General features: G+C 40.5%; 3 protein-coding genes across 5 annotated transcripts in view; all 3 read right to left on the minus strand.

Moving 5' to 3' along the window:
- Window positions 1–8,410, minus strand: part of srgap1a (SLIT-ROBO Rho GTPase activating protein 1a) — an 88,080-nt gene extending 79,670 nt beyond the window's left edge. For all 3 annotated transcript variants that reach the window (XM_062420275.1, XM_062420274.1, XM_062420276.1), the window contains exon 1: window positions 7,772–8,410. In XM_062420275.1, the coding sequence (XP_062276259.1) occupies window positions 7,772–7,835 (64 nt within the window). In that variant the 5' untranslated portion in view covers window positions 7,836–8,410. The remainder of the gene's footprint in view (window positions 1–7,771) is intronic.
- Window positions 8,411–10,221: 1,811 nt separating this feature from the next.
- Window positions 10,222–14,570, minus strand: rxylt1 (ribitol xylosyltransferase 1). The gene is made up of 6 exons (XM_062420872.1): window positions 14,383–14,570; window positions 14,075–14,260; window positions 13,016–13,118; window positions 12,546–12,860; window positions 12,244–12,414; window positions 10,222–11,275 (listed from the first exon to the last, which is right to left on the minus strand). Exons 1-6 carry the CDS (start codon window positions 14,528–14,530, stop codon window positions 10,873–10,875), a joined length of 1,326 nt encoding a protein of 441 aa, XP_062276856.1. The 5' UTR covers window positions 14,531–14,570; the 3' UTR covers window positions 10,222–10,872.
- Window positions 14,571–16,694: 2,124 nt separating this feature from the next.
- On the minus strand, window positions 16,695–17,908 carry zgc:112052 (protein C19orf12 homolog). The gene is made up of 2 exons (XM_062421131.1): window positions 17,749–17,908; window positions 16,695–17,568 (listed from the first exon to the last, which is right to left on the minus strand). Exons 1-2 carry the CDS (start codon window positions 17,906–17,908, stop codon window positions 17,303–17,305), a joined length of 426 nt encoding a protein of 141 aa, XP_062277115.1. The 3' UTR covers window positions 16,695–17,302.
- Window positions 17,909–20,336: the final 2,428 nt, after the last annotated feature.

A 20,336-nucleotide genomic window follows, 5' to 3' on the forward strand; every position in this document is an offset into this window, starting at 1 on the left:
GAGACCTGCCTGGACGCTGCTCAGACACCAGCAGTGGCTGCACACTCGCCGCCTGCTCCCGCTGCAACCCACAATGAGCCTTTATTGTGAGGCTGATAAGTTGAGACCATGGGAAACTCTTCCCCAGCTCCTCACTGCACTACGAGAAACAGACCACTTGCACCAAGGGAAGCAGAAACAAAGGGAGAGGTGACCACATAAAACAGAAAAGACATTTTGGGGTGTCCGCAGCAGCTAGACTGAATTAAATTTTCAAATAACATAGGGTTAGCTTCTTGGCTTGAAGCTATAATCAATCAGGCTTATAGACACAAAGGAGGAAGCAGCCTTTATTTGACATTTCATTGACCAGTGCTTTTTATAACACCATTTCCCCCTCAAACTTTTACTTAGGGCAGCCAGCCAACATGGCTGCCCTGCCTCAAGGGGTGGTCTTTGGCTATTGATTAGGGGGACAGTTGGCTCAAAGGCTGCTTTCCTCAGGTCGTGAGGTCAAGGCAGAAGAAAGGAAAATTGGGGGGAGGGGACGAGGAGGAGTCACAGGATCAGTAAATTAAACTTGTGTTCATCAGTGTTAAGGGTGGATGGGAGAGCGTTACCGACAGACGGTGAAAGGAGGAATTTTTTGGCAGAGAGAGATGCTGTGTGAAACTTTACACTGCATGTAAACTCTGTTTTTTGCTTCACATTTATCAGACCCAAAAGGATCTGAGGTGTGTGTGTGTGTGTGTGTGTGTGTGTGTGTGTGTGTGTGTGTGTGTGTGTGTGTGTGTGTGTGTGTGTGTGTGTGTGTGTGTGTGATGACTAAGGCCAGACACTAGTGACTTTACAATGGCTTTTTTGAAAAACAATGATGCAGTTTGCAGCATTTTGTGTTATTTTGTGAGATATTGTAGATCTGAATTGAACTGCATATGTAGCACTGGGGAGATTAGACAACATTTTCAGGCTCTCATAAGAACAAGCCTTTTTTTGTCTAAAACACAGAAAGTGGCTAATGTGATTTGGACTGTCTTAGTCAGGTGCAGAAAATATGACTAGCCATTTGATGGACACAGACAAGGCTTGGCTTGTCAGCACAATAAAAGCAGCCGGGTTGTTATTGCTGCCAAACATTTGATTGTTTTGAATTGTATTATTTCAGGAAAGCTGGGAAGACTGCCAGCTGAAGGCAGTCGGAAGTAGAGAGACATACCGGCACAAGTTAAGGCCCAGGATCAGATAAGGTGAACACAATGCTACAGTTGTTACTAAGAGACTCCACATTTCAGTTTTTTTCTTTTATGAAGGCATTTCTTATCACTATAAGCTTTGGTTTGTTTATGTCTCAGTGCTCTCATGAAGTCAAAATATTGTATAGAACCATATCTCCAACCACACAAAAAGGTGGAACAAAGGGGACTAAATTGAACCCTCCAGTCATTTTTCAAATTAAAAAGACAAATTGCAGCACATACATTTACTTTTTTCTGTTTTTAGATGACTGCAAACTAAATATATTTTGGCTGTAATTTGGACAAAATAAGATATTTCAAAATGTGGAAATGATGTGGCACTAAAACACTGAGTCAGCTGTCCAGCGTGACCAAATAACTGCAGAAACACACATTTTTTTAAAGTCACATTGACTGACTGTCTTTAATGTAGGTCAGTCATATTGGTCACCTGATTCACTTAATAAGGTCAGTACCCGTATTAGTGCATGCATAATGATTCAAAAGACGGATAAGTAAGCCAAATGGTAATTTAGTTATGCTCACTGCAATTGCAAACTTAACATGAGTAAAATAACCCAATTGTGGTGTTGAAAATGCATGTTGCGGCAATCAAAGATTTGCCTTCCTCGGGTCATAATCTAATTATCAGAGTGCATGTGTAAGCAGTGAGTGAGTATGACACTTCTCTCTGAGCGCATCAGTAATTGATCTGATGGGTTAGTAACTCAAAAATGTAACATGAAGCAGTTAGATATGAACTTCAACACTGAGCACTGTGAGACTTTGCCACTAGGAGTAGATGGACAACAGCACAGCTCAAATTTAGTTCCCAGGAGGTTGATTAAAAATCAGTGTACCTGAGCAGAGCAGAAAAACAGCTTGTGGACAGATTGTTGTGGTCTGTAAAACCTTTGACACAACAAAGGGGGAAGCTAAAGTGGCAGATGTCACATTGTTTAAGTGAACACAGGAAACAAGAACCAACAAGAGACTTCACTTATAGCACGACTGCACTCATCTTAAAAAGCTTTCGCCACCACTAAACACATAAACGGCTTACATCCGGCAGACGAATCTGTTGAACACACAGACGCAGATTAAAACAAGTCAACCAAGTCAGAGCTCAAATGACCTCCGCCTTCGCTTTTTCCTGAACTGACCTCATGTCGTCCCTTCCCATCCCCCAATCTCCTTCCCCATAATCCAGTCCTACTGGGAGAGACAGCAGCATGGCCTGATGGTCAAACTGTGTCTGTCTGCCTGACTGTCTGTCCATCTGCTTGGGGCCCAGCAGTGATTTAAAGGAATTAAAGTTGTACAGAAAGTAGCCAGAATCTCCTCAAATCCTCCTTCAGCCCTCCCTTTTATGTCACTTTTTCCCCCTTCGGTTTTAATTCCTCTGTCGTACTTTCTCCCTGAGAGTGGTCCAATTCCATTAACACCCTGTACATCCTATTAGCTAATGCAGTGCAGCCACACACTGAATCTCATCCAGCTCATTAACAGCTACTCTGGTCCCAGACAGGAATCCAGCACCATGCTACAAGCTAGAAGGGGAACCGCATCCGAATTCGGTATTTGGAAAAGCACCAATAGTGGGTTTTTACAATAATTCTTCTATACAAATATTTTTTTAAATATTGGTTTTTGGAAAGAAAAAAAAACATGTCAAATATCGGAATTCATAGCATAGCATGGTTACCGCAAAGTATCCTCTTCCTCACTCTGCTGTCTATGTGCACAAAGATGCAGGTCTGTGCATTTGGCCGAGCTGAGCATTGGTGGAGTGGTCAGTGGAGTTTTACATGGTCTGGGAGACAGGGGTTTGCAAAATAGTATATTGAAGAACACTTATTTTAAGACTTTACTATGCTAAAGTTATAGGTGTATCAAGAGCAATATCAGGATCGTTACACCTATTTCAACTTTTATTCAAATACAAATAATTTTGCTGCCTCAACAAATACATATACTGGGCTCTTTGCATATCCATAGCTTTAACCCTACCAACACAGAGCGATAGGGCAGAAACTAAGAGCAGAGCATTGCATGTGCAGCAACTTGATCAAAAGTTTGATACATTTATTTCTCAGTCACTGCGAAATCATTCACAGGTAGAACAGCCTCAGTCAGCGTCACACTGCAGCCGGTTTGATTGGATACTTTCTGGGAAGAAATTGAATTCACCAGTGTCAGTTACAACTGGAGACAATACAGTGCCACTTAAATTTCAGTCTTTTTGTGTGGTTTAGGGATGCGGGGGCATGGATAAGGGTTGGTTTTTGAGGGGGAGGTGAGGGGTCGGGGTTGCAGCAATGTCCTGGTGGCCTTTGTGGCTTTGTTGAAAAGCACAGCAGGGAAAGGGAAGCCTTGCTTATGCTCAGCAGAGTTTATTAAAACTACAAAAAGGGTGAGTAGCCACAGATGGTCCTGTCTATAACCATTCACCCACCCATGCATGCTGGTGCACAAATACACACCAACGCCACACCCTGTGCCATACCACAAAGTGGAAATGCACTTCAGACATGCACACAGTTATAGACGGTGGGGTAGTGAAAACAGATGGTAAGTGTGTGAATGGTGTGTGTGATGCTCTGAAGAAGTGCTCCAGGAGGCGTTGGGATTCCATTAGTCTCTCAACCTCTAACCTCCATTAACACCTCTGAGAAGCTGTTAAGATGGAGAATCATCAGCTGACCAATGCTAGCTAAAATTTAACTGTTGCAGCAAGTGTAAAATTGTTGCCAAAAATAGTTCAATCTGCTACTTGACAAAACATATTATGACTGTTCGAGATTAATTAATGAGCTGTGGCTATTGACAACACCAATAGTTCACATGTTGTCAGTCTTTCACCTTCAGGTGTCCCATTTTACAAACTCATACGTGGATCACTTTACAAGCAGAGAGGGGCACTCCTCCATTTGGCTCCAGCATGGTGTTAATGGGACAAAATGTGACTGTCATATCAGGTCAGGTTTTAGTGACAGCTCAACACATTTTCCCCAACTCACATCTGACAATATTTACTAGTGAAGAAGGCAAAGGTGACGTAAGGACACAGGAGTTCCCATAATCTCACTTATCAATTCATTATGTGAGTTACTTATTCAGAAAGCACCCCACAATATTTACTGTTTGGTGTTGGCAAAAGTCAATATAAAGCAGCTTTAGTTGGGAATTCTGACCCAAATTACTATGTTCAATATTGATTGTAATGTTGGTGTATGAAAACATTGCAGTTGAATTGTTTGTCTTTCATCCCCTGCAGAAACTGTTTGCTCAAGCATTGCCAGTGTTTTATAATCTAAAAATTGTGTGTTTCTACCAAGTCAAAGGTACAAGTATAAAGCCTTTTTTTAATAAAGAGCAGGCAGCTTCAGCACACCATCATTATAATTTGCTATGGAATTAATATGGGATTATTTACTATGTGATTGGACAGCATCAGATTAGCAGCTATTACTAATGTAAATAAACAAATAACTTTTAATGCCTAGACAAAACATATTACTTTAAAAGATAATCACAACCATACCACCTCGATTTAGCTTCCTCTCTTTAATCCCCCTGCATACAAACATTGGCAGACCACTCTCTTTGAGTATGCAGAGGGGCTGGGCTCTGATTTCAAACGGCAGTAAACGCAGGTCAAAGGGGGCAGCCTTTATGATGATCTGGGAGAGGACCCCTGTCAGAGGCTCAAGGGGTCCTGCCATCAGTCACGACCCCCCCAGGCCCACAAACAGCAAGCCACAGCCTCACATCAATCCAACATTGTGCCCAAGAGAAAACACAGGAGAGTTGCTATGCCCTCTTTCACCAGTCTTCAGAAACAGAGGCACACGCAGAATGCTGACGTACCCGCAACCTTCCCCTCGCTGGCTTCAAATGACTTCAATTGACTACAACCAATGTGCCCAATAAAGCACAAACAAATTCCACTAGCTTAACCCAATCTTCTTCATGTTTTTGTTTTTCCAAAACAAGCCCAGCCTGACATGTATTGTCATTTCATCTGTGGGAGGGTAAAGACAAAAAAAGGCTGTTGGAGGGTAGGCTACTTAGGAAGTCCCCTATGGGGACTGTAACACTGAATATGCATTTATGCTGATAGGTAGATGATGGCATACAGTGCACATGTCTCCTGTCACAATCAGGACACAGGATTTAAGCTATGAATCAATATGTAAGGTGATGCACAACTGACCGCCACATATTTATCAGAATTAGACCACTTTTTTATGCTGCGAGACAGAGCGGAGGATCACGCAACAGCTCAGGCTGTTTTCTAGGCTGCTTGTTGCTCTACTTCTCGAGTAATCAGTGTCTGTTCAACAGACTCTGCCTCTGGCTATCACAGCTCTACTGCAGATGTGATCCCACTCATTATCACGCCAAACTCTCAACTCATAAAAACACTTTACAGCTGCAAGATCAGGAGCCACGCTGAAACAGAATACTTAATGTTGACTTAACACTTATTACTAAGCATTTTCCTCTACTGCTAACTAACTATATCCCCGCTATATTCTAGCTGAAAGCTATTTTTTCCAAAACAAACATGGTCTGCGTTTACAGTAGTCATCTGACCTACCAAACTTTCATTGTTATGCTTGCCAGTAAGCATAAACACTAAGTTTTGCTGACACGAATAAGCTCTGCATAAAAATACAAAACATAATGTTTCTCTATGGCAAATTAGTGAAATAAACTGCAGCCAATGATCATTTGTCAATATTAAATGCAACTCAAAAATTGATCCTCATACATCCAGAGAAATGTCTTTATCCAAAACTACAAATCTGAATGATAAGACATAACGCAACTCTCAAATTGAATGCCCATGGGTTATTTGCCATGCAAAAATAACAAGTACAGTTCTTTATGCAAAATAGTTGAGCACAACCTGTGATATTAACTCTCTCCACTGAAAAAAAAAAACCTTAGAGGAATATTTACAGTCCATGACAAGCCTCAGTGGATTATTCCCAGAGTTGAAATCTGCATCTTCATCTAAACAATACAACACAACGCTGATTTACTGAGGCTCCGGTGGTCCAATGTAGCAACAACTAATCTCAGCAGCATCAGGTTGTTGTTATTACTCCGCTGGCTTCTGCATGACAAATGGTAGGGCTTTGTCATCTCTTGTTCAGCATCCTCTATGACTGTGCATCATCCTCTATTAAAGGCTGAAAGCCCTTAGTCATCCTCACAAGGAGAAGGAGGGGTGCTGGACATTTCTTGCAAATGAGAACTTCAGCTCTGGCATATGCAATCTTGTCATTCCTCAAACAGCTCTGCCTCCGACCCCCGCTAACCCCCCCCCACCCCCCCTGGATTTAAGGTTGGCTACGGGGACCTGAATAGGTGGTATTTCAGCATGCTAACGGCGCTGAAGAAAAAGAGCTGGTTGGCTGGGGGCCAAATCCCCATGGTTACCCTGGAGCAGCAACTGCCTCTTACCTGTGTTGGTCTATCTGGGAATAAGGTACCTCTACTCTGTGTGTGTGTGTGTGTGTGTGTGTGTGTGTGTGTGTGTGTGTGTGTGTGTGTGTGTGTGTGTGTGTGTGTGTGTGTGTGTGTGTGTGTGTGTGTGTGTGTGTGTTGGGGGTGGGGGGGGGGCCTTAAGGAGACACAGAATACATTATAAATTAGGGTGGCATCATTACAGAGTCTTGCACACCTCTAAATCACCTTCCTAATATCAGAGCACATGGCAGTGAGCGTGTCACTGTGACATTAAGAGGGTACAGAATAGAAAGGGGGGGGGGGGGGGGCAAGCCGCAAGAGTACCCCTGAGCAACACACTGAATCTTCACACAGGTTAGCTGTCTGAACTTGTAATCTTCCTCTCTTCAGTTGCATAATCCTGCTGTAAATGCTGTGAGAACAATGCGGTTAATACAAAGTCTTGCACCAGCCTTAATGGTAACAGGTTGCTGAACACATTAGCATCGTATAAAAAGGGCATCAGAGCAACTTAACACTGAGATGTGTTTAAGTAGGGCTGTAACAGGGCAGTAACCTGATTGAACATATAATCTGAACACAGAAAGTTATCTGATGGGCTGTATACCCTGAAAAGACTGTGATATCTTTTCAGGTCTACTTGATGAATCTGCTGAGCACTTTCATTGGCTTTCACATGCACAACTACCAAACAAAAGACCAAAGCCCCCCTGCTGAACTCAATTACCAATCTTTTTATTTTGCTAATGAAGTCCACCCCCCACCCCCCTTTTCAATGCATACAAGTCCCACCAAGCCTGTAAGTAATATCACAATAATACACTTTTTATGGGGATATGGTGTTTTGTGCTTTAAGTGTATCTCTTTGCCTTGCAATAAAGCCCACCTGGAAATCATGTATTACCAACTTTAAAAAAAAAAAAAAAAAAATTAACACACCATATCACTAGCTATGACTCATACACAAGTAGTGATGAACTAGTATGGTCCCAATTAGTCCCTTTCAGTTCTCCCGGTGGCTCCAACAACATTTCCAAGCAGAACATGCCCCCCTCCTCTCTCTCTCTCTCCCTTACCTTTTACTTGACTCTCGTAATCCGCGATGATTTCTTTATCCTTTTTGAACCTCGGCGTGGACATTTTTCTGGCTGTTAGTGTCCGGAGCTTGTTGTAAAACTTCTTCTTCCAAAAAAAGAAACTGTTTGTCAACAAGCGGGATCCTACAGCAGCGGATGCATCCCGCAGACGAAAAGAGGGGAAAAATTTAAGAAGCGCGAGATAATTTTAAAAAATGAAACTGTGAACAGATTTAACTTTGCAACAAGCTCGACTTGGAGCAAGGAGAAAACGTTTAGTCCTTCATTGTTCCTCTTCCTTCGGGATAAGCGGTGTGTGTATGTACAGCAGGGCCAATGCGCAATCCTGCTCCGACCAATGGATCCACTCAACTAGTAGAGAGCAGTCGGAGCGGCGCAACAGCACTGCTGCTGCTGCTGCTGCCACGGGAGGAGAAGAAGAAAAAAAACACAATCACGCAAGTTTCAGAGCTCTCCGCGCTATCCACAGCTCTGGAAAGTAGTGCCAACAACCCAGTCGGAGTGCATTAAATTCGACTTGAATGTGTGCGCTTTTCTTTTTTTTTTTGGTAGGGGTTTCCAGTTTGGATCCGCGCTCACACACACTCACACACACACACTCACGCACTCATACACACACATACATGCACTATCCCCCCCCTCTTTGCTCGCTCGCTTGCTCTCCCTCGACGGGTTTTCTTCCCCCTCAAACTCCCAGCAGGCTCAGAGGCAGACAGGGCAGGCCGACGGCAGCGCACAGCAGCTGGAGCCAGGCAGGGAGAGGAGAGGAAGGAGAGGGAGGGATCTGCACAGACAGACACACACACACACACACACAGCTAGTGGACACCAGTGGATTGACAGTCTGCTCCTAAATCTGCAGGGTGTTTTATACATTTGTGACATTAAACTCATCATTTGTGACTTATATGGTTTATCCACAAAACAACTCCAATTACCTCGTTAAATAAATCAGAAAACTGAAATCATTGCAAAAGTGTAAAGTGCATGAGACTAGATTTAAGTTTCCTACTTTACTGAAAAGTCAATTCTCAACACTTGTGCACTAGGGGCTCCAGGTTCCACATCACTATGTGCCTGAACTCATTGTGATGTCACAAAATAACATGCCCATTGGTACACGTCTTTATCTGAGATTCAAGGTGGTAACAGAAAAAAACTTCCTCCTTTCAGTAGGTGAAGGTGAAAACATCCTCCTAGTTTTAAACTCTGCACATGCATATTCTTGCGCTGTGAATTCAAACATCCAAGTGAAGTAACAACAAGCAAAACACATTTTTGAGTAGAAGGGCACTTTAAGCATTTGTAATAAAAGTTATGCATTTATTTAATCAAAAGAAAGATTCCATAGAGAGCCTGATATATTTTTCCACATGTACGTCCAGTACTGTAACTGATGGGATAAGAGTGATTTAGGGGGCCACAAATAGTGCAGTTAAAATAAACTCAGTGGCTTCATAATTCAAATGTACAAATCTAACTCCATAATAACATCACAGCTAATATCGTCCCCTTGTGTCCCTAGAAGTAAATGTGTAAAAATGTCTTCCTCAGCTGCTGCAATATTGATGTTTTGTATTATTGTATTGATATTTGACTTGATGTTGGCTAATTTGGGTTAGGATAAAACGTATTGAAGTTTTCATTCAACACTGAAACAATTTAGAAAACTACCTCATGTTTCAGTAGAAAACATTGTATCTGACAATTCACTGGTCCACAACGCCATCTGCTGGACAAAAGAATACTGACCTGGAGGGAGGGTGTTATATTTTGAGAAAACATCTTAAGTCGTTCTCTGACATTATAAAGTCACACATTTTACGAGGGGAAAAAACTCGGGAAAAAATGTGTTTTATTCTGCCAAGCAATCACATAGCCTCACTTTGCAACACTGCAGAGACGTCGCTTATCTTGTCTGATATGCTGATTCTGGGCTACGATAACAAGTGTAACCTATTTTTGTGTACTGTTATTTCTTAATTGTTGGCTAAGAGTCAATGTATGTTTTTTCCGGTTAAGCATTCACAGTGAAGATGTTTTATTTTGAAGGAGTAGAACGGAAGTGAGTGTATGTTGTGAATGTGTGGCCGTGTTTTTACTTCATAACCTAAGTATGATCGTCTATAACGCTCAGTTACACAAGTATCCCAACTGAAAAGTACAATGTGATCCATGGCAAGCATAATGCACGACAAGCGACGTCTCTCTAGTGTTGCGAGGTGAGGCTATGTGATTGCTTGGCAGAATACAATTTTCCACTTTGTAATATCAGAACATATCTGAGTTTTTTTATTCTCATAAAGGTATGAGTTTAAGCTCAGAAATTCTGAGTATTTTCTATCGAAATATTACCCCTCGTCCTCCAGGTCAGTTTAAAAAAAAATAAAAAAACAACAACAACAACATATGGCCCTAAAACACCGTGGTAGATTTCTCATTAAGACAACACTCCTTTTTATTGTATTGCACAGTCTAAAAAAATCCATGCACCACTGCACTGAAACAAATAGAACAAAAATTGTGAAATAAATAAATAAATAAGACCAATTGAATTTTTTAAAAATCTGAAAAAAGCTACACATGCCACACCAACATCCATTTTCAAGCAGCTCACAATACATAATAGATTTATGTACCATTTTCAAACCATGCCTATAATCACATAATTATCTCATTCTACTTCTAATGTGCCATTGAAGTGTTTCCTAAAAATCAGATTATTAAATATATACAAACATATAAAACATACTTAAAACAATCAGAGGACTTTAAAATGCAAAGGCAGCTTATCATTCATTATTTCTAAATGACTGGACATTTCACCACTGTAAACATTTAACTGATAAATATACAGAAATGTCACTCCTCACAGGGCTTACATTGACTTGTTTTGGCAGTTTCACTGCGTACGTAAATGTTTTTATAATAACCTGCACAAGAATATTACACTGAACATCACCAGGTTCACTACACCAGTAGGCTATCACATTTCTCCACATACCACAAAATAAATTAAAAATCAATGTTAAATGTTACCCCTGTTGATCGTTTAAAGGTTTGTTCTTTAAGCACCACAGTCAGCCGTTTTTAAAAAAGGTTTCCTCGATGACCTCAGTGAACCTCTCCTTCATCTGCTGACGGAAGCTGGCGTACCACTCCAGCAGCCTTCTCCTTCTGTCCACCCGCTGCTCCTGGCTCATCCCTCTCTCCCTCTCCAAGATGGCTGGCAGTTCCTTCCAGTCGCTGATGAAGATGAAGGGTGCTCCTGCGGCTTTGAGGAGACGTAGTGGGGAGTTGGGCCCTGCCGCACAGGTGCCAGGTGTCTGTACATCTTCCACCACGGGTACTGAGCCGTAAGAGCATGCCTCGTAGATACGGTAACATTCTGTGTTGACCCCGACTGGGCAGAGTGTGAGCTCGCTCTGGGCCAGAGCTGTTTGATATTGTCTCAGACTGTCTGCTGTCTCTTGAGGGAGCCACCTAAAGCAAAAAGAGTGGAAAGGATATTTAAGCCAACAGCTACTTATGATAAACATACACAATAAATTCCAGTACTGTGCCAATAAGACTTTTCATGTTGTAGCTGTCTCTCAACTTAATTACAAAATAATAAATAAATAAAAAATTGGTGTTTAAAATGACAAAATGAGCAAAAATGTAGCTGCTGATTATACTCACATTCACTGATGTTATTACTGTTCAATGAAGACCTCAGCTGCCATTGCTGTTCTGCTAACTCTATATACATCTAAACATTCTCAAACTGCATTATGTAACACATGAAGGAAGGAACTGTGCAACAGTAAGATAAAATGTGTGTGTTTTCAAAACTGCTTACACTTAACTGCATGTTATTATAATGAAGACTGTGGCTTTTGCTTCCCATCACTTATATTGGAATTGCATCACAATTATGCATTCTGTATGGCATACAAGTATTGTTTTATTTTACGTTAACCTATCTTTTAAAACATTTTTCTGACTGTAGATGGCCCTCAACATATTTTACCTTCCCCCAAATTAAAATTTAGCACTTAAACTCATGAACATGTCTCAGCTGTCTCCAGGCCATCACTTGGATAAACCCAATGATGATTATCTGTGTTGATACAACAGCCATTTTTTAAATGTATTGCACTACTTGTTGCATTTTACCTGAGGAGATCAACCTTAAACTCTGCAACTTGATCAAAGTTCTTAAACTTCCCCACACAAGACCTTGAAAATAATTTAAAACTTGTTGAATTTAATTTGAACCAACAGTACTTTCATCATAACTATTCAAAAAGGCTTGCATGTGTTCAAAATGTCTAGGAAGGTGTGTAATACATTTTTGTATTAATATTCTTCACATCAGTCTTTTTAAATGTATATGATATATGCAACAATATATTAAACTGTGTCAATATATTCATCCTAAACAATGAGTGAACATAACAATGACTCACTTCTCCCTGGCAGTGGTGATGCATTCCTTATCCAGGCCAGACTGTTTCAGCACCTGCATGAGTATTTCTCTGGAGGAATTTTTGTAAACAGTTCCTAGGAAATTGCAGAGGTATGGTCTGTTGGAAGTGATCATCTGAGCATTAGGCCTGATCATGGGAAACTGTCTGTATCTGCACAGGGACAAGAAAAACAGCCACGTAAAAGACAATTAATTTAAAAAGAGTGTTGAGCACCAAAGCACTAATGATATACACATATATATATACACACAAACACGCTAGACTACTAAGGGATGACATACGTGGCGACACCGAGAGGCCACTGGAAGACATCTTTGTCATTGACCCAGGGGCTGTCGTAAACCAGGAACAGCAGATCCACAAAGCCACCGTTTCTCTTTAAGTACGGGCCGATCCAGTCGTTGTTGCAGTGCTCGTTGCCCAGCAAGACCACGGCCACATGAGACACAGTGTGAGACTGTACCAGAGCGTGTACATGCTCCAACCACCGGATGGAGTATGACACCTTCTGCTGCTCGCGGCCATTCAGAACCAGAACCAGGCTGTTCATATCCAGAGGGACGTGGCCCTGGACCACTGCAGGACCAGTGTAGAAACTAAAGACAGAGAGGCAAGAGGGGAGGAAGGAGTGAAGAAAATAAAGTGTTTCTGTCTTATTCAGTGGTATAGTGTATTTCACGGAGTCACAAAAGCAGAATATATTGTACATTAATTTAAAAGATTTTTAAGTATCCTATGTGTGACTTGTTACCTGAAATCTATTTTTTCTGACTGCAGCTCCCCCTCTCTCCATTGTGCTACCTTGTCAGTGGGGTTGAGGGGTCCCTCTAAAATATGTTCCCAAAGGTAAAGCCCTGAGGAGAAAAGGAGGGTTCAATGTAATTTACAACAGAGTTAAAACAGAAATAATTTAAAACACTTCAAAAAAAATTGTAGATGCAGTTAAATTTGATATTTGCTCTTTTTTTATCTTGTTCATTTCCTTTTTTTATACTCTGAGCTACACCAATCTGACACTATATATCTAGCATCATATAAACGTTTGGACTATAAAAAAAATGGTAGAAACATCTTTTTGATTTTGAACAATAAGATACTCACCATTCCAGCAATTCTTTTGATTGTTAAAAAAAAAAAACCTTATTCTTAAGCAAATCTTATTTTTCTTTTTAAAAGATCAAGTGAATGTATTTATGATTTCCCAGAGGCAGCCTGACTAGTACTTGTCAAATACAAATTTTCCTATCTAAACACTGTTCACTTCCTCATCAAAGTCTCCCCTTACATTTTGCATTCACACAGCAAAACGTAAATACACATCGACTAACTATCTCCTCTTTGTTTATTGATCATAGTTGAGTGAGAGCACTTTACTTAGATCCTGCACAGACAGATACAGTTGCATGTACAGCCACTCAGAGATTCTGTGTATTTCCTCACAGCACTTCAGAGATGCAGATCTCAAGGCTTGTAGTCAAGTGGCTAATTGTCTTCCAAAACACTTAACCTGGATAATTATTATTGATTATGTATAGCTTACACAATTTCTGCATAATTGATCAGTTCTGCTAAATTTGTGTCAGTAAAATAAGTAATTTAGGAGGCATGAAGTCAATTTGGCCTGCTGTTAATCAAACAGAACAAATGGACAAATGTTATAACAAGGCCAAAAAAATCATTTCTTGTGTGTAACGTTTTATACTATGAATAAGGACTATGGATACTGGATAAAATTAGATTGGTGAGTTCACATGTTGGAAACTGTAGCATGTGACGGACGGCAGTGGTATCTCAGAAAGACGGGCCTTACCTATGGCAGCTTTCCCCCAGATTTGGACCTTGTATCTTTTTGGTTTGTTATTGTTAACTTGGCCCAGGTGCTGTTTGAAGGCCTCTCTCCTTTTGTTCAGGGCAGAGTTGTAGTCCACCTGTTCGTCCTCCCACGGATTCCAATCTTCTGCTAAAAACGGAGCAGCACCGCCACCTCTCACACCGCCTGCAAAAACACAACCCGCAACACATATGTATTACTTGATGGAGAATTGAGTTTCTAGATGTCAATTTATGAACACGTCAGGCAGCTTATCTCCTGACGTTATAGCAGCTATTTAACACTACCTGGGTGTGCTGCGGATTCTTTCTTAACCACCCGGTGGACGCGGGAGATTACTTTAGTGCTGAAGAACACATTGTATGCAGCGTACAGTGAAAATGCAACATAAGCAAAAATTATCAGAAGGAACAGCTTTCTTTTTGGTATTTTCATTGTTTTTTCCCTGTTTTTTCTTCTCTCAGGTTACCATTGTGTAGCTCGTCTCCATATTTTGTGAGAGGACCCTTGTTTACATCACGAGGACCCCTGAAAAAGCTGACTCAGTCAAATGCCTGTCTATATTTTTTCTTTTTAAATGTATTCATCGTTTCTGACTGTTTTTTTTACCAAGTGTTTATTTAAAGACATTACATGTGTTAATTTATTATCTATGAAATTATAATTAAACATTTTATTCTAGAAATGGGATACCTTTGTATGGTGGTGTCTAGACGGTCACCCTTGATTTGCAATACCCCCTCAGCACTCAGCTCCGCCCCGTAGAGAGAGGTGAAAGGAGCAGCCATCGTTCTGTTCTGTATAAAAGGTCCAGATACTGGATTGAGGGGCAGAGTTGCTCCACCATAAGCGGGCACAGAGGTACACACAGAGCCGGTGTTTCGGTTTAACTGGTGACCGTGTTAAATGGTGACTTTCACAACAAAGATATTGTGGGTGTTGTGGGAGTTCCAGGACAAAGTGTGAAACAGCTGTAGTAATATGGGTTATTATGATTTTATTTAGACAGTGTAGATTTTAATCCAGTTGATGGCGGTAATGCGACATTTTGCCACTAAAAACTAATTGCTTATAAAGGAACAATGTAGGCCTACAATGAGGACAGGCAGCTGAACAGAGAGGTTATGATGATATGATGTTCATAAGCGGTCGTGACGGTGATATCGTCCCGATTTTGCAACCATGCACCCAGTGTAAACTAGATAACGCGTTTTTATTATTATTCCTACCACTTGCAGTTGTGACCTGACACACGCTCAACAATGGGTCGTGCTGGAGCTCAAAATTTAAGACAAACTTAAACATATGACTGACTGTCCATCAGTTTCTGCGGTCACATCAGTGGAAATGTGCAAATATACTTATTGTAAAGTACTGCCACACTACGTAGGGTAAATACTTCAGCTCTATTTCAATTCTCCTCTGATATTTTAAAATGGCTCCATGTGAGAGATGGGGATGACATAAGGCAGGTGTATTTACTAATAAAAAGATCATTCAAACTGCGTGTCATTGCATCTTTTGATAGATTTCTCTTTTCACAGCTTTCAGTTACGTGGTTCATAGAAGCAAAATAGAACAAATCAGAGACAAAATGGGGAGAGAAAACATAAAATACACATACACTTTAAACACAACATGAGTTTTGCTAGTCTAAATTCTACTTTATACATAAGACCTGTAGGGTCTTTGACGGAGTGTCATTAACCTGTCATAGAGGTATTACATCTCCTACATCTGCTCAGTAGTAGCATTGAGAAGTCATTCACATCTGAGGTACAAGAGGCATAGGAACATCGAGGAACATAACAATTTGGCTAGGATGAGAGAGAGACAGCAATGACAATCTGAAAAAGTATCACTTGAACCAATCAAGGGACTGAAATCAACAAATATGGTTTCTTCAGGATAGTCTTACATGGTAAATGTACTGTACTTTTGTAGCGCTTTTCTAGTCATTTTGACCACTCAAAGCGCTTTTACACTACATGTCTCATTCATCCATTCACACAAATTCATACACTGATGACAGGGGGCAGAGCTACCATGCAGAGTACCAACCTGCTCATCAGGAGGGAGACTAACCATTCATACAAAAATCACACATCGTTGGCACAGCAACAGGAGCAATTTGGGGTTAAGTATCTTGCCCAATGACACATCACCATGTGGACTGGAGGAGCCGGGAATCAAACAGCCAATCTTCCAATTGGTGAACAGCCGCTCTACCTCCTCAGCCACAGCAGCCCCCAGTCTTCTTTATCAGCACCATTTTAAGAGTTATTTTTCTTGGTTCTTTTTTTCTTCTTCTTACAGTTGAATTACGGGTTTCATCCTGGGCAACAAAGTGTGCTTTGTAAACATATGAAACAGTGTATTGTATTTGTTTTTAATGATGAAATGGTCAAACATACCCTGCACAAATGCAGGTAAATCTCCACTCTTAAATAGTGATGCGCTTAAGATATTTACATAAAATCTAAATAATGTTATATTTCACATTGTATATGATCTGTATTTTGTACCTTTTGAACAGTGCTATATTGTCAAAGCTTAATTCATAGTGACTTCTAAAGCCAGTTTATCAGTGGGGGTGGGAATCACCAATGGTTCCATGATACAATATTATCACAATACTATCGCAAATTTTAAATATGTTGCGATATATTGCAATTCATTACCTTTTTTCAACTGCAAATTATGTCCCCAAAGGAAAACTACATCCTGCATGCTGACTGTCACCTGTGCTGGCCTCACCAGAAAACAAACTAGAGCCATCTAGTGGACTGAAAAAGCAGTTGATTTTATTATTCTAGTACCAAAAACTTCAATTTTCATTTGCAATTTATATAATAAAAGATCAATACTTGGAGTCCATGTATCAATACAATATTGCCACGCAAAATATTGCGATACTATGCTGTATTCATTTTTTCCCCCACCCCTATTGATCAGTGGCATTGTAGGCATAATTAAAGAATTCTTCAGCTGATGAGTGCACTTCACATGATAAATAAATCCAGTTATACAGCTGTTGGAATTCACATTAATGGGCAAACTTTTAACCAGTGTTACCTGTTACCAGGACTGTGATGTCTTCACAATTTTACATTATATGATTTCACATTTAATTAAGTCTTTCCAGCTTTATAAAAACAGTTCGTGTTTTCTTCAAAGGCTCCTCCTGAGGCAGTGTGTCCACAAACTCTAATCCACATAATGCACCTCTGCTTGGAGCTCCTTGGTGATATACCCAAGAAGAGCGGCTGTAAGCTGCTGCTTCAGTGCGGCGTTGCCCATCACTAGAGCTGTTAGCTGGGCCACATCTGTCCACTGAATTTCTCCCAGGATGGCCACGAGGTCACTGTAAAGCTTCTGCTGCTGCTGAGGGCTGAGCTCCATGATGATCTGAGGCAGCGGTTTAAACTGTCCACTGGTCAGCCAGCAGCCAAGAAGGCCTCCTACAGCACCACCTACATGGGGGGAGGGTTTAGAACTTTTGAAATGAAGTAACTGTATTGATCCGTCTTACATACAAACAGATGTTCACAATAAGTAATTTGCGTTTATACACTTTGAACAGAATACAGTTTAATACCATTAGATGACTACATATTTTATATTCTTCAACAAAATATTCATTTTCCACTCACCCACTGCGATACCTAGAGGACCTCCAACCAATCCTCCAGCGAAGGCCAGACCCCCAGCTGCTGCTGCTCCCTTCCCTGAGCCCTTCACTGTGGTCTGGATTTGCTGATTGGCAGATAACTCACAACACAGCTTCATAACATCATCGATCCGATGACACATACTGTGAATCATATTTACAATTTTCATGAGACGTGACAGAAAATAGCCTAAGTGTCAGCTATGTAACAATCCAGCACAAACAATAAGGATAGAATAAGACATCAGGAAAATATTGTAGGTTAAAATTGTTACAATTCTGGTTAATTGTTGGCTGAATTTCAATTAACTAACCGAGCTATCAATTAACTAACTGTTATTGAACGCAGTGGCACATATTCATATATTTGGCAATTAAATGATCTACAGATGACACTATTAAATGGTGTTATAGCCCTGATTGCATCAGAAAGCATCACAGGACATGGACTACAGTGTCATCTTTAGCCCCTTTATACAAATGACTATAGGAAGTACAGCCTGCTGTGATAACACATCAATGTCAACATACCTTGCTGTGTTATGAAATCCACATCAATATTAGCTGAGCTGATTTTACACTGTTATAATTTAAACTGTGCTCTGCCCCGTCGGCTACTCTTGATTTCTGAGGTTGACTATAGCCGCAAAGCGTGATGGGAGCGACATCAATGATACGTTCAGGGACCATCGACAAAATGTCAATTGTGGAGACGTTCACATACAACTGTAATTTCTTCCGTTTTCACATATGAACACTGAAAGAGGTTTATCCTGTTTATACTTGCTACCGTCATTTTGTGCAAAAAATGTATTTAAAAGTTGATCTGAAGCTTATATTAGTCTTCAGCAGTCTGAGTCATATAAAGTGGATATCTGCCACATTTAGTCTTTTTAGCATCAAATTCCCTCTTTGTGTTTCCTCAGACAGTGTTCCCCTGTTGAGCTGCATTGGAAGTAGGCCTATGGTCACAAAAAGAGGAACTTTGTACTAAAAAAGACTGTAACTTTGAATTATATCTATTTGATTTGACTCATTTTGATGTTTTAGTTTCAGATAGACTTTTAAATACATTTCTGCACAGAAGGAGGCATTTGGATTTTGCACCCTGTCACTTACATTGTAAGTACATTATGGAATGATCACAGCAAAATAAAACTATTTCAATGTTTTTTGGGCGTCTGCTTTTTTTTTAAGACAGACTTGGAAATCGTGTACTCGTCCTTTAATTTGTTAAGTAAGCGCTTTTCAACTTGTTCCAAAATCTTCTATCTTTTGTGTGTTTTAAGGGGCAAATTAAGGATCGTTTGATGTTTAAAGGGACTCCTGATTCTTGGGCCTCTTTTCTACTGTGTTCACTTGTAATAGTGACATTTCCGACAACACGTAAAAGCAACAACATCAGCCAATGAGCGTCAAGCTAGAAGGGGGTTGAAAGCATTAGAGATTATTTATATTCTGAATCCATACTTGTTCGTCACAACAACACTGTCTGATCTCATTAATCCCTACAGATAGCTGCATGCTCTATTATGTGCATGTGTGTGTGTGTGTGTGTGTGTGTGTGTGTGTGTGTGTGTGTGTGTGTGTGTGTGTGTGTGTCTGTGTGTGTGTGTGTGTGTGTGTGTGTGTGTGTGTGTGTGTGTGTGTGAATAAAGGTTGTCTGGAACCTCGATGTTTGTGCAACTAAAGGGCAAACCCACCGAGTCACATGGGGAGGAAACCCAGTGGTAGTTTTCAAACAGACTGTCTGAAAATGACTCTGTTTGTCACTGTGTTACTGTGTTTGTGCAGCTGCAGCAGGATTTTAGCTGCTTTAAGTGTGTTAATTGTTTACATTTCTGCAATTGTCCACATTTACCCAGAGTACATCGGGAGACAGTTGCGTCAAAACCGTTTGTTATGGCTTCAAAACGGAAGTTGTAATATTTTGTCTTCAAAATAAGAGCAGGAGAGCACGCGTATGTAAGATTGTATGTGTTTTCTGTACTGCTTTGGCAATATACGTTTTTTGATCTAAATTCTGTGGGGAACGGGAGTTATTAGGGGCCCAACCACACTTCTTAGTTTTTGTCTTAGTTTTTCCTTCAGTCAGCTTTCAGTGTTTGTGCACTGGGGGGTTTCCACGTCACACTTGTGTTAATTGAATAGACCAAGTATGCCCCTAATTTGTGTCACATATGTCACATATTCTGTAGCAGATTAATATGAAAACAGCCTTCTAGTGCACATACATCATCCTGCACAGTGAAACTCCAACATCCGTGTGTACAAAGTGTACAAACAAGAAGAAACATATTTTGAGTGGAAGGAGACTTTAAATACAATTTTTACTTCGAATAATTTTACAGTGTGGTATTTTTGTTATTGTGATTCTGGTACTGGCTTACATTCATCCCTTGTATTTTCTTTATGGTTTATGTTAGTATTTTACTAGTTGCCGGACAAGGCTGGACAAATGAGTGGAGACCACGCATGAGCTGTTACTAAAAATAGGTTTATTTTACATAACCAAAAGGGAAATGAAAGTAACCTCACATATATTGACACCAGGCCTGCCACTGAGCTGTT

Source organism: Scomber scombrus, chromosome 6 (genome assembly GCF_963691925.1).
Source record: "Scomber scombrus chromosome 6, fScoSco1.1, whole genome shotgun sequence".
Lineage (NCBI taxonomy): Eukaryota > Metazoa > Chordata > Actinopteri > Scombriformes > Scombridae > Scomber > Scomber scombrus.

Coding starts and splice junctions, on each gene's coding strand:
- zgc:112052 (XM_062421131.1), bottom strand. CDS start 17,908: ATGTGTCATCGGATCGATGATGTTATGAAGCTGTGTTGTGAGTTATCT. Junction 17,569..17,748: donor TCCTCTAGGTATCGCAGTGG/GTGAGTGGAAAA, acceptor CCCCCCATGTAG/GTGGTGCTGTAGGAGGCCTT.
- rxylt1 (XM_062420872.1), bottom strand. CDS start 14,530: ATGAAAATACCAAAAAGAAAGCTGTTCCTTCTGATAATTTTTGCTTAT. Junction 14,261..14,382: donor AGAATCCGCAGCACACCCAG/GTAGTGTTAAAT, acceptor GTGTTTTTGCAG/GCGGTGTGAGAGGTGGCGGT. Junction 12,415..12,545: donor TGGCCTCTCGGTGTCGCCAC/GTATGTCATCCC, acceptor GTCCCTGTGCAG/ATACAGACAGTTTCCCATGA.